General features: G+C 37.3%; 1 protein-coding gene across 44 annotated transcripts in view; it reads left to right on the top strand.

The window, feature by feature from the left end:
* The window catches only part of ZC3H13 (zinc finger CCCH-type containing 13), a 96,828-nt gene extending 91,713 nt beyond the window's left edge, over nt 1–5,115 (top strand). For all 44 annotated transcript variants that reach the window (XM_074021968.1, XM_074021963.1, XM_005585806.5 and 41 more), the window contains 2 exons: nt 1,397–1,560; nt 3,746–5,115. In XM_074021968.1, coding sequence (XP_073878069.1) covers nt 1,397–1,560; nt 3,746–3,916 — 335 coding nt within the window. In that variant the 3' untranslated portion in view covers nt 3,917–5,115. The remainder of the gene's footprint in view (nt 1–1,396; nt 1,561–3,745) is intronic.
* The last annotated feature ends 9,219 nt before the right edge of the window (nt 5,116–14,334 follow it).

The raw sequence follows: 14,334 nt of genomic DNA, 5'->3' as shown, positions 1-14,334 counted from the left end.
GTCCTGATAGACTCCAGTGTTTGAGAACTAGTTTCGAGCTTTTCTATTTATTTACACCTTTCTTAGGTTACATACCTATTGACTAGGTGTATTACATAAGACTGGTTTCTTGTTAATTATCTAATCTCAATACTTACACTTTGCAGCCCAGAAAATTGAAATCAGCTATGTAATGCAGCTCCATTTTGTTCTCAGTAAAATGTGTCTTTTGTTTTTACCCAAGTGTCTACTGCTTTTCTTTGTGGGTTCTAAAAGTAACCTGCTTGATCGTGTTGTATGAATAGAGGCAATACCTGCTGTCTTTCGTACTCTTGGCCAACTCTTACTTATTTGGATTACTGACTGGTCCTGTTCTGTTATTTTGATTTCCTTTGTGTCTATTTTTAACCCAACCTCTTTATATTTTATTATATCTTTCCTTAATTCTTCTTCTGGGTTTTTTTTTTTTTTTTTTTTTTTGTATGTTCAGTGTTTTCTCCCCTACCTTGCATGTTGTGACTTAAAACTAAGTGATTTTATTTAATATATTGTCCTAAGTTTTTATGGTGACCAAATCTAGGACAAAATTTGCAGGTTGTCTGACTAACACTTAATCACTTTCTTAACTATTTTTTTTAGAGGTCACAGACTTGAATATTGTTATAACATTTGAATCTTGCTATAATAAAGTCTTGAAATCTAGAACTCTAAATAGTAGTTGATGGTAAGCAGTATACTGAATTAGAGTTCAGTGATTCTTGAACGTCTCTTTAAAACATCCTTTAAAAACATTCTTTAAATAAATTCCCTGGTGCTGGGGGCAGTGGTTCATGCCTGCAATCCCAGCACTTTGGGAGGCCAAGGCAGGCAGATCACTTGAGGTCAGGAGTTCAAGACCAGCCTGGCCAATATGGTAAAACCCCATCTCACTAAAAATAAAAAATAAAAAAATTAGCCAGGCGTGGTGGTGTATGCCTGTAATCCCAGCTACTCGGGAAGCTGAGGCAGGAGAATCGCTTGAACCCAGGAGGCGGAGGTTTCAGTGAGCCGAGATTGTGCCATTGTACTCCAGCCTGGGCAACAGAGAGATACTTTGCCTCAAAAAATAAATAAATAAATAAATTTTAAAAAATTAAAAAAAATTCCCTGGGCTCTACCTCGAGATCTACAGTCTGCTTTTCTTATATTTTAAGTAAATTTAAAGTGGCTATCAGAATATTTATTCTTGTTTGAGACTACCAACATAACTACATATTGAAGGTGCTTCACAGAGAATATATTGCCTTTAATATGAAATAATTTTCACCAATGTTGCTAACTTTAATAAAGTATAGAATTTGTAGAATATTCAGTTAAGTAGTGGGTAACCCTTTTCTATTTTAGTAAAACTTAATGCATGTTTATTTTTTTTTGAAAGACGCAGACAATCTCTTTGAACATGAATTGGGGGCTCTCAATATGGCCGCATTACTACGAAAAGAAGAAAGAGCAAGTCTTCTTAGTAATCTTGGGCCATGTTGTAAGGCGTTATGCTTCAGACGGGATTCTGCAATTCGAAAGCAGCTTGTTAAAAATGAGAAGGTACTGTTATTTCCTTGGAAAAAATACAAAGTGAATAGTGCGAATTTTTCATTTGGTTGTTTTATTTTTCATTTGGTTGTTTTAAATTGAGATTGCAATCCTATGTTTTTATGAGTTTAGTTTCCTAATCTTTTACACATGTAAAAGGAAGCATGCCATTAAAAAGTATAATACACTTTATTTTACTTCAATAGTATTAATGAATATTTGTTTTAATAAAGTTTAAGATATTCTATTTCTGTTAAACGTTTTTTGTGAAAAGTTTTCAACAAGCAAACATATTACAAAAATTTATTTAAATTGAAACTCAAGGAAAAAAATTTCTTAGAGCGGTGAGGATATTTATGAGAGTAGTATTTATGAGAATGTACAAAGTTGGAAGAAAGGGAAGTAAAGTGACCCTATATAAGTATTTGAGAGGAATAAAGAGATTGAGAAGTAAAAGAAATAGAAATTAGATTTGGAAGAGATCTGTTAATGAAATCCGGTAAACCCAAGATGAAAACATTTTAGACTCTTTGAAGCTAAGAAACTGGGATTTTTGGCCGGGCGCAGTGACTCACGCCTGTAATCCCAGCACTTTGGGAGGCCAAGGCAGGCAGATCACGAGATCAGGAGATCGAGACCATCTTGGCTAACACGGTGAAACCCTGTCTCCACTAAAAATACAAAAAATTAGTCAGACATGGTGGCGGGTGCCTGTAGTCGCAGCTACTTGGGAGGCTGAGGCAGGAGAATGGCGTGAACCCGGGAGGCGGAGCTTGCAGTGAGCTGAGATCACGCCACTGCACTCCAGCCTGGCAACAGAGCAAGACTCCGCCTCAAAAAAAAAAAACAAACTGGGATTTGTATCTGGGGTAGTGGATGAGTGGGCATAGGTAGTACAGACTGAGTATCCCTAATCTGAAACTTTCTGAGGATCAACATGACCTTCAAAGGAAATGCTCTTTGGAGCATTTCAGATTTTGGATTCTTAGATAGGGATGCTCAACTGGGTACATAAATGTAATACAAATATTCCAGAATTCAAAAGAATTTCAAAATCTGAAACATTTCTGGTCCAAAGCATTTAAGTTGAGGAATACTCAACCTGGATGACAAAAAGAGAGTTGGTGTGATTCTTTGCTTAGAAAGTTTAGAGTAATGATAAAATGGTTAACTTCACTAGCTTTTTACTTAGGGGCAGTTAGGAAAACAGAATTATCTTTGACTATGTAACTTTCCTAAAGAGAAGTTTCATTAAAGAAAAATACTCAGATTTAGGGCAGTGGGTAGGCGGGATTCAATTTTTAAAAAACAGAAGAATGAGTTTATCTCCAAAGATTAAAATGGAAACAAATATGAGGAACAGGCGATTTTTAAAACACGTCTTGACTATATAATCAAGTTTTCCTCACTTAAAGGTCTGGTTCAAGATTACTTTTGACAGAATCACTACAGTCATTCCCCTTTGCCCTCTGATTTCAGTATGCACTTTTCTTTGTTTCGTATTTTGTAACATTCCCTGGTCCCTTCTCTGTGACAATAACTTTCCAAAAAATGCTAATGTAACTTTAAGTCACAATAATATAGATACACATTTTAGTATAAGGGAGGTAGTAGTTCTTCAGCATACTGCATGATTAGCTAAAGGATTTATTCAGTTCTCGAGCTCACTTTTTATGGGACATTGAAAGATTGGTAAGGAGTATAGAATAGAATGTTGGGCTTACAGAAGGAAAAACTATGTGAGGAAGGAACTCATGACACTTATCTTCGTAGAACGGAAGGATTGTCAAGTAGAGGTAAGATTGAATTACAGTGTAGCACCATAGAAGAGCTTTCATTTCATCACATGGAAGAAATAGTGCCATTCAACAGCAGAATGTGCAGTGTGTTTTTTGTTTGTTTTGTCATTGGAAATGATGTTGTAAAAACTGGTTGATTACCTGTCAGAAATTGTTGAGAGGATCCTACTTTAAGCAAGGGGTTAAACTAGGTGCCCTCTAAAAGTTTGTTTTCAAAGATTCATTGAGCCCAAACACATTTTCTGATTTTGCTTTGAAATCCAATAAAGCTGATTTAATTTAATATCCAAAATGAAATACTCTTATAACTTTGATATTTTGGGTAGAGGTTAATCTTTCCTATTGTCAACTAATAATGTACATCTTTTTTAAAGTTTGTTTTTGTTTTCTTCAAATAGGGCACCATAAAACAAGCTTACACGAATGCCCCAATGGTAGACAATGAATTACTTCGATTGAGTCTTCGGTTATTTAAGCGGAAGACTACTTGCCATGCCCCAGGAAATGAAAAGACTGAAGATAATAAACTTTCACAGTCCAGTATCCAGCAGGAACTGTGTGTGTCTTAAGACCGAAGTTCAATATGGTATTTTTGGTACTGTCTTCCTTCAGCAGTGCATATTCTTTTGCAAAGTTTTTTGGTTTGACAAGCATTAGTGACAAAGGCAGAAAAGATTTATCAGCCGTGCTAAAAGAGCGAAGAATTCTGATCTTTAGAGACACTCGTTTTGGCTAACTTAAGATTTTACGTTAATTTTTACATAGTCCTTGACACTCATGCAAAATAATGTGAAAACATCTAGATTTAGTAGTTTATGCTGCGCCTTTTGTTAAAACTGAAGATTTTGGGAAATGGTTGTCACTGCTCTTCCAGCCTATGAATATTTTTGTGAAATGGAACCATGGATTTATGTCTGGATCATCCATACAGAACCAACAGTTGTATTCAAAAACAATGTGTTCATCAAAGTAATTGCTCACATTGTGCAGTATGTGAGCACATGTATGTGTACAGTATGTGAGTATGTGTACAGACCATGTGAAAGGGAATGCTGGTCTAGCTAACATGGTATGTTTGTAGGCGAATCTCTAGCAGAAGGAAGCCAAAATATTTTTTTCCTTTTGAAAGTTTTTAAAAAATTATTTCATGGATCTTTTTTTTAATTAATACGTGTGCATTGTTACAATGTATGTTGGATGTCTTTTGACTCTAAATGCTTTTTTTGTTATCAGAGATTGTGTACTATTTTTATTTTTAATAAATGTAACTTCCCTTTCCTTGTTTTAGATTTACTTTGCTCTTCATTAATCTTATTCCTGATGTTCTAAAACATCAGTCATCAACATTACATGTTTCATGCTTCAGATATTTTACTGCTTGTGTCCTTATTGTTGGATAGCTTTAAACAGAGTTGATGTACTTCAAATGTAGCTTGTTGATACTTAAGGCATCTTCTTGGAATGTGACTTTTGAAGAAAAAAATTACTCAAAGCAAACCAAGAGTTAACAAACCTAACATAACCTGAGGTTTAATATTGTACTGTCATATTTTTTAGAGCTATAACTTTTGATTATATTAAACTGCCTCCAGCTGTACTATGTAAAACAGATTTACTTTTCAAAATTACAGTATACCTGCTTTGTTCTGTATGTATATGTTTAACTTATGAAGTGGACTCTTAGAAGGATTTGAAATGGACTCTGGCCACAAAATTTGTGAGCAGACAGTAGCAGTGATAATAATAAAAGAAGGCAATCAAAATTTAATTTTATCATGCCCTCTCACAGGTTTTTGTTATAATTGTAAGCCTATATTACTTGTGTTAGTAGTTTTGTCTCTATAGGTAACATAATGACGGTGGTGCAGAGTTTCTGTTCAAGAAACATATGTTGTAAAGTTAATTTATACAAGATAGCCGCCAAAGGAAATGGTCTTACTTGCAAATGACTTTGAAAGCATGCATAATTGCACACAGAGCAGGAGAAAACTTTAATCAGAATTTCCTTGTGTCCTTTTCCTTTACTAAGTGTTTTGAATTAAAAAAAAAAAAAGTATGACCTCAGAGAATGAATACTATTTAGGAAGCCACTTCCTGATTTTAGTGGATAATACTGTTCTCTGTAGCACAAAGATTTAAAGTCCTAGAATTTCTAATCCTAGTTCTCAGAATTGTAGAATATGACAAAAATAATGGTTTCCCCATTTGTCCACTGACTTCAGGGATATTTCACAAGCTATTTATTTATAGAATGAAAACTATGTAGTTAAATCTGTCATTCAGTTAAACATGTTGTCTTTCAGTTTGAAATCTTTGTTATGTTGCAAAAGAAAATTTAGAACTATTCCTTTGTTCACTCAGTCACAGCATTCAGAGCTTTGTGTTTCCAGTGGAAATGTACTGTTCAGTCTCATTTTCTTTTAATTCAGCCATTCTCAGTATTAGTAACATACACCTGTAAAATTTTTATAAAGCAAAATTTTTAATTGAATTTCTCATAAAAGCTCTTGGACCATAATTAAAGTCTCAGTTAAACTAGTATTCCCAAAAAACAGTCTCCCATTCTATAAATTGTTTGCTAGTACAGTTAAAAGGTCATCTATCTCATAACTGATGGCTCAAGTCTGTCCAGTTGCCATAATTGCACAATTGGATTCCAGCTGCTGGTAATAAGGAATTGTCTAGATAGATAAAGGGCAAGAGTATGTCTGCAATCCAAAATAAATAAGAGTTAACACATAATTAGCTGTTTGATTTTTTTGGTAGCTATCCTCACGATTTAGTAAAGGGTCTACTAACAATACCCAACTTTATATAAGAAAGTTTTGTAAGCATACCTAAGTAGTAACTTGATATGCTAAAAAATCTGACCTGTCACTTCACTTCACTCTGACCAGTAATTGCAGATTGTCTTCACCATCCTAACCCATGACTGCATTAGGATCTTATGACTTACTAACTTGAAAATATGTGGCATTGGTAGAGTATCCCACTTTACTCCTCACTGTCCAATTGTGTAAAGATTAAGATACATACTATTGCTGATGATGCTTTTACACCTCAACTTGCTATTTTAAAAGGTTATATGAACCCCTCCCACTTTTAAGGATATTCCCTTTTACTGATTTTCCTAGCTAAAATTATATAGCCATCTTTCTAAATATTTTATTTAAATCTGATCTAGGACTTGCCTTATTTTATCATTTTTCTTTAATAAACTCCAATAAACTTAGTTTATTCATTAATTTTGTTGATCTTTCCATTTGAGTATTTTGAATGACACTCTGGAGAATCCAAGTTTAAATGGTGAAATATTTGTATTAAATAACTTTCTACATGCATCTGTAAACATAATTTCTCAACTTTATTGCGCTGTTTCTTTCAGATGTTTTTCTTTTCTAAATTATTTTTATAGAGATGCGGTCTCGCCTAGGCTGGTCTCAAACTCCTGGCCTCAAAGCCATCCTCCCTCCTTGGCCTCCCAAAGTGCTGGGATTACAGGCATGAGCCACCATGCCCAGCCCTTCTTTTTTTTTTTTTTTCAGAGGCAGGGTCTTTCTCTGACCCCCAGGCTGGAGTGCAGTGGTGGGATCATAACTCACTGCAGCCTCCAACTCCAGGGCTCAAGGGATCCTCCCACCTCAGCCTCCCGAGTAGCTGGGACTACAGGTGTGCATCATCATAACTGGCTAATTAAAAAACAAAAAAAACACTTTGGTAGGCCAAGGCCGGGAGGATTGCTTGAGCCCAAGAGTTCAAAACCAGCCTGGGCAACAAAGTGGGATACCATGTGTGCAAAAAATACAAAAATTAGCCAAGTTTGGTGGCGCATGCCTGTAGTCTTAGCTACTCGGGGAGGCTGAAGCAGGAGAATTGCTGCAGCGAGCTGTGATGGCGCCACTCCATTCTAGCCTAGGCAACAGAATGATACCCTGTCTCAAGTTACAAAAAATAGCGGGGGGATAGTGGGGAGCGGTGGTCTTGCTATGTTGCCCAGGTGATCCTGAACTTCTGGCCTCAGACAATCCTTCCATCTCAGTCTCCCAGAGTGTTCAGATTACAACCAATAGCCACCACCTGGTTATACTGTGATAGAAGTACAATTGGAGTAGCTTAGGTAAAAACGGGAAGTAAACAGACATGAATAAAATGTAAATTGCAGTGATTGCAATTAAAGAAAAAACCAAATGGCAGAGATGAGAAATAAGTGTAGCCATTGGGAGTTGGGTACTACTTCAGATTATCAAGAATGTCTTACGTATGAGATGAGTCCTAAAAAATGAAAAGTAGCTAGCAAAGAGCAAAAGGGGGAGGAGTATATTTCAGGCAGAGCGATGGGGGTATGCAAAGGCCTAGGAAAAGAGTTTTGGTGAATTCCAAGATGAAAATACTAGTGTGGCTTAGCATTGGGTGGAGGGGGTGGGGGTTGCTAGAGAGAAGGTATAGAACAGTGCTATTCAACAGAATGTTCTACAATGATGGAAATATTCTGTAAGTGTGCTGCCCCCCAAAAAATGGCCAATACAAGCTTCACGTGGCTTGTATTAAACACTTGAAATGTAGCCAGTGTGACAGAAACTGAGTTTTAAAATTTTGTCATTACTTTTAAATAGCTGTATGTGGCTAGTGGCTACCGTTTGGGGTGGTGTAGGTATATATCTTGGCAAAGCCTTGTGGAATATGGAAGTGGTTCCCACAGTAGAGTATAAAACAAATTCTTCTGTACGTTCTAGTTACTTTCCATGGCAAGTGGTACTGATTGTTTTAGTTTACTGTGGCAATATAACATTTCCTTTTAGAACAAATGTTAATAACTAAACAAATTAAGTAGTCAGGTAGTGTGGAAATAGGACAGAAATTACTGGTGCTCAGATAATTGAAGTTTAGAATATGCAGGCAATGTATGAAGTTGGAATTTCATTTGAAAGCAAAAATAATAAGGAATAATGAAAGGAAAAAAGGCATTCAATAACCTCAAAACAGGCAAGCAGAAGAGAAAAAAGCAATTTAGAACAGGTGAGACAAATAGAAAACATGAATGTAAGCCCAAATGTATTCACAAATTATGTTAAATGAAAACAGATTCAGTATCCAATTAAAAGACAAAGGTTATCAAACTGCAGAAAAACAACTACATGTTGCTTATGAGACTGACCTAAAACATAGCGAGCTTTAAAAGTAAAAGGATGGAAAAAAGACACACCATGTAAACATCAAGAGAAAACAATGTTAATGTTAATCAATTATCCCTATGTATTTCATATGTATTGCTGTAGCGCTTGCCAAATGCTGGTTTTCTAATTCCACTGTTTTTCTACACTTACTGGAATTCCCTTATCCATTTTTTTCTACTTTATTCACTTATTTATGTCAGTATAAATTCATGGATTCCTATTTTATTTCATGGGTTATAACTCATTATTGCTCAAAATGTCCAAGTTTTAGACTTGTTAATGAACTTCTGTGTATATGTATGACAATTCCAATATTTAATGCCAATTCAGAATCTGTTTTTATTGTGTGTTGTTTCTGTTGGCTCATTTTCATGTTTTCTTCTCTACTCTTACGCCTGGTTGTCTTTCACTATATGCCAAAATAGTGTTTGCAAAATTGTTTGTAGAAAAAAAGTTGAGGTCTAAGATGCTATTGTCCAGACGCAAGTTTTGTTTGCTTCTGGGATCACTGTCAGACTGAAAACATCTTAATCCAGTTTTAGGAACTAAGACGATCTGAGTCCCCCAGATGACCGCGTCTTGACTGCAGTTTATGTATGGGCACTTGTAGCTCACTGTCATTCCCAGGGTTCAGCCTTTGGGGTCTAGATCCAAAGTACAAGGGTTCATAAGAACCTCCATTCTTGGTGAATCCCATGTGCCAATGTTTTCTGCCTTCCCCAAGAGGACATCGTAACTTACGAACAGTTCCTCCGTCTCTTTTCCAGATTTTTAAATGGCACCTGGGCAAAATTGACCCCAAATGTCAGGTTCACCCCTGGGTATCTATCTCCTGAATTTTGGCCCAAGAATTTTTCGTCATCTTACTGACTTATCAGTGTTCAAGAAGAATTTTTTAAATAAATGTTTTGTCCAGCTTCTCCAGTTCTTAGCGTGAAGTTGTTCTGAATTATCTAGTCTCCCATTACCAAAACAGTTTAATTTTTTTCTTTACTTCCATTTCATTGCTTTAGTATTTCTCCATTTTATTACCTGTACGTCATTTGGTTTCCTACAGTGTGTATTTTTCTTTTTCTATAACTCCTTTCCTGAGCTCATACTTTTTCTTTCTGTGATTTCATCATCTCTTCCTTCTTGCTTCTTGTTTTGTGTACTTTCTTCATGGAGGCAATTGAATCACTAGATTTTAATATTCATGTTGATTTTTTTTTTTTTTTTTTAAGACAGCATCTGTGTTGCGTAGGCTGGAGTGTAGTGGCACGATCATGGCTGACTACAGCCTCCACCTTCCAGGCTCAGGAGTCTTCCCACTTTAGCCTTCCAGGTAGCTGGGAACACAGGCACACGCCACCACATCCAGCTAATTTTTTTTTTAACATTTTTGTGTACACAGGGTCTCCCTATGTTGCCCAGGCTGATCTGAAACTCCTGACCTCAAGCAATCCTTGACTTGTCCTCCCAAAATGTTAGGATTACAGGTGTGAGCCACCATGCCCAGCCTATTCATGGTGAAATGTCACAGAACAATACTCATCTCTTCTGTGAAATTTTTCAGATGGTGAATATTGTTTATCTGTTAATTTTTGCTAATTTCTCTTAGTTTTTTAATAGAGTATCTTTGTATCAGTCTTATGGCAGTTCCTTCTTCTTACTTAATACTGAATGACTTGTAATATACCATTGTTTGCAGGAAATCAGCCATGGTAGCCTTCTAGACATCACACACATGCTTCATCTTTTCTGCTGATGTCATAGAAGCATGCTGGCTCTTGTAAATAGGGTTCCTTGTGATTGTTTGTGTAGGTGGCCCTTCTTCCTCTCCTCCCCTGAACCAAACCAGGTCCAGGAGGACCTCCACAGCCAATCTTGCTCTTCTCTGCTCCTAATTGATTGTTCCAAACAAGGGACATAGCTTTTGCCTTTCAAGGGGAACCCTCACATTCAAAAGCAGTATTTTTTGCTGAGATTTGCTACTACCTGGTCCCTCTCAACTCTTACTGCACTTCCTCCTTTCACTGTCTCCTCATACTACTTCTGCTAAATCTCAGCTGTTTTGGCAGCCCTTATGTCTTTTTTGACATCTGAAGATTGTATCTTATCTCCTAGATTCACTGGAAATAAACTTTATGGAGATTTTTACAGTCTTTTTGTTGCTTTTATACAAGTTATAGAAGAAAAACAGACATATGCAGCATGTTCCTACTGAAGTTCTTTCCAAGCTAAAATTCAATCCAAAGGTCACTTTAATCCTCAGGTTGGATAGTTCCATCAGGATGCATTCTTAGATGAACACCTATAATGGGTTAATACTTGGGATTATGGTATCAATATAAACCAAACACATAAATGTGATTTATGAAATAAAGTTATATGATGTTATCCTGGTAGGTAGGAATCATATTCTCTCTTTAGTCACATTTCCTTTACAAATCATATTCTCTCTTTAGTCACATTTCCTTTACAATTACTATCACATTGCTACCTCTAAAAGTGAAGGAGGCTGGCAAATTGAGCATTTCGCTTTTGTAGCCCCCTTATTAGAAATGACCAGAAGGGATGAGGGTTGAGTTATAGGTTTTAGCTTTGCCAACCAACCAATAGTGTCTTCCATAACTTCAGGAGAAACGTAAGTAAGGAGAAACAATGGTACCAGTTAAGGCCTGTTGATGCCAACTTCATAAAACTAAATAGTAGTCCAGAATCCAGAACGAGTTCTGATTCTAATTCTGCCACAAACTGGCAGAATGACTCGGTCAAGCCTTTGTACTTTGGCTTCCTCATCTCTCAAGTAAGCAGGTGGTAGAGAATCCTAGGATTTAAACAGAAAGCTGACATACAATAGCTCAGCGACATGCCAAAGATGTGTTTGTTTCCTTGTCAGGAGCTGAGAACACCATTTAGAGTACAGGGTAGGAAAAGGTCTCATTGTTTAATAGCAAGAGGAATAGGGCAGTATTTTGACTAAGGAAATCCTCTAATTGCTTCTCAAACCCTTCTGCATCACAGACAGATTTTAATGCAGGGTAGGATTTCTGGGTCAGGATTTTCTCCTGATACTAACGTAGAGCGTATGTGTGGGTACATAAAATTATGGGCCCCTCTCCTTGAATGTGGATTGAACTTGACCAACTTCTAACGAGTAGAAATGGTAGAGGTGAAAGCATGTGGCTTGAGAGCCTAGGTGGTGGCTTGTTTCTTGGAATATTCATTCTGGGGAATGCCCAGATGCTAGGTCATGAAAACATTTCAAGCCACCCTGAGGAGTTCATGTAGTGAGAGGCCCAAGGCCTCCTGCCAACAGTCGTGTGAATTGGCTGTCCTGGATCCTCCAGCCCCAGTTAGGCCTTCTTTAGCTTAGTTTTCATTTTTTGTTGTTGTTGTTGTTGTTTTGTTTTTAACTGGATTTGTTCCTTTACCGGAAAAGGTAAGGAATATATATATATATTTTTTGAGACCGAATCTCGCTCTGTTCCAGGCTGGAGTGCGGTGACACTATCTTGGCTCATTGCAACCTCCGCCTCCTGGGTTCAAGTGATTCTCCCACCTCAGCATCCCAAGTAGCTGGGACTACAGGCGTCCACCACCATGCCCAGCTAATTTTAGTATTTTTAGTAGAGATGGGGTTTCACCATGTTGGCCAGACTGGTCTCGAACTCCTGACCTCAGGTGATCCGCCCGCTTTGGCCTCCCAAAGTGCTGGGATTACAGGTGTGAGCCACTGCACCCGGCCTAGATATGACATTTAAATCACACTTTTTTTTTACATTTGTCTGTTTATGTAGATGCTTTAAAATAAGCTGAATCTGAAGGATAGCTGGGACCTGAAGCCTCCTGGACTATAACTTGAGCATCTCCCATTGCGCATCCCTCGATCACCCTATATAAACTCTAACTGGCAGCAGAATTCTATATCCAAGAAAACTGAGTCAAATAACAAAAATCTACTCAAATGACATAAACATGAAAATTGCTGTGTAAACTGTGAAGTACTATATAATGCAAGATATCTGTGGCCATCATTTCCATCTTACCAGTTCTTTGTAGAGAAGTAGTATGAGCTGAATTGTGCCCCCCAAATTCATTTGTTAAAGTCCTAATCCTTATCTCAGAAGTTAACTGTATTTGGAGGCAAAGTCTTTGAAGAAGTGACTAAGTTAAAATGAGTCCATTAGGGTGGACCCTAATGAATGTGACTGGTGTCCTAATAAGAAAAGGAAGAGATATGAGGGGCACGCTGTGCACCGAGGGATGAGCACATGAAGAAGGAGCAGCAAGAGGGCTGCTACCTACAAGCCAAGAAGAGAGGCCTCAGAAGAAACCAACCCTGCTGAGACCTTGATCTTGGACTTCCAGCCTCCAGAACTGTGAGAAAATAAATGTCTGTTGTTTAAGCCACCTGGTCTGTGGTATCTTGTTAGGGAAGCTCTAGCAAACTAATCCAGTCAGCTTCCAGTGCTGTCACTTCACCAATTTGTATATTCCCACAGACACAGTTCAAGTATAGGTTTGCATCGTTTTCTTTTAAACATTCCCAAAATGAGATTTTCATTAAGCACTATAAATTGCATTCAGTTGCCTTTAACTATATGACCACAATCTATCTACAATTAATTTAACCCAGCACTAGTTCATTCTTGCATGACAAAAGAGTTAGGGCAAAACGCCCTTCCATTTTTACAGGATACCTCCTTAGCACATGCAGGCAGGAAGCAGGGAATTACACCTTATTTCTGATCCCTAAAGTGTGATAAAAAGCCTCGGAATTGTATGAAACGAATATGAATGATAATTCTAATTGTAAAGTACATTGAGTTTGGAAACTAATAAAAGGCATCAAAATGATAAAAAAAATCGGTTAATACTGAAGATATGGATGAATAGATAGATGATGATTGATAGATAGATGATTGTAGATAGATAGATAGATAGATAGATAGACAGACAGACAGACAGACAGATAGATAGAGCTCGTCATTTCTTCATTTGGACCATTCAGCAGTCGCTTAGCTGTTGCTTACTACTTGGACACTTTCAGCCCCTTCTTCCTAATTTGTTTTCTACCCTGCACCCAGAATAACATCTGTAAATTATCCGAAAATACAGATATGATCGACCTGGTTTCTGGCTGCGGCCCTGCCACTATCAAGTTATATACACTTAAGGCAATCAACCTCTGTGAGTGTCACTTTCCCAATTTATAAAGTAAGACGGTTGGGCTGTATCTTAAGTTTCCATGACTTTCTCTGTCACTCCTCTCAAGATACATTCTTGGCACTTTTTCAATGAAACCTTTCTCTTCCCATTCCAAATTAACTGTTCTCTCCACACTTTGTTTTTGTCTGTTATAACACGCCTCTACAGTACATTGGACTATTACAGTCTCTACGACATCACATCTCCTAAATTAGGACTTTTGTTGGTTGTATAGGTGTCAGCTTATTTTCCATATTATTGGTAAAAGATAAGCATTGGCATATTAAAATTTAGTGTTTATTTGAGCAAACAGTGATTCCTGAATCAGGCAGTTCCACACCAGAAGTGGTTGGGGCACCACCTGAGGTGGTTGCAATGAAAGCTTCTAGAGGGCCAGTGCAGACGCTGAGCAAAGACACATTTTGATTGGTTAAGTTTGAGCAATTACCTTATTGGAACTATCCCAGTGGGAGGTTCAAGACAATGTAACTAAATGCCAGTTAACTGTCTGTGATTGGCGGAACCTACATTTCATCGCCTTTTAAATTCTGAGTTAGAGGCTGGGAGTGGTGGCTTATGCCTGTAATCCCAGCACTTTGGGAGACCAAGGCAGGTGAATC

The sequence above is a fragment of the Macaca fascicularis genome, chromosome 17, assembly GCF_037993035.2.
Source record: "Macaca fascicularis isolate 582-1 chromosome 17, T2T-MFA8v1.1".
In the NCBI taxonomy this organism is placed as follows: domain Eukaryota; kingdom Metazoa; phylum Chordata; class Mammalia; order Primates; family Cercopithecidae; genus Macaca; species Macaca fascicularis.
This window is presented reverse-complemented; position numbering and strand designations above follow the sequence as displayed.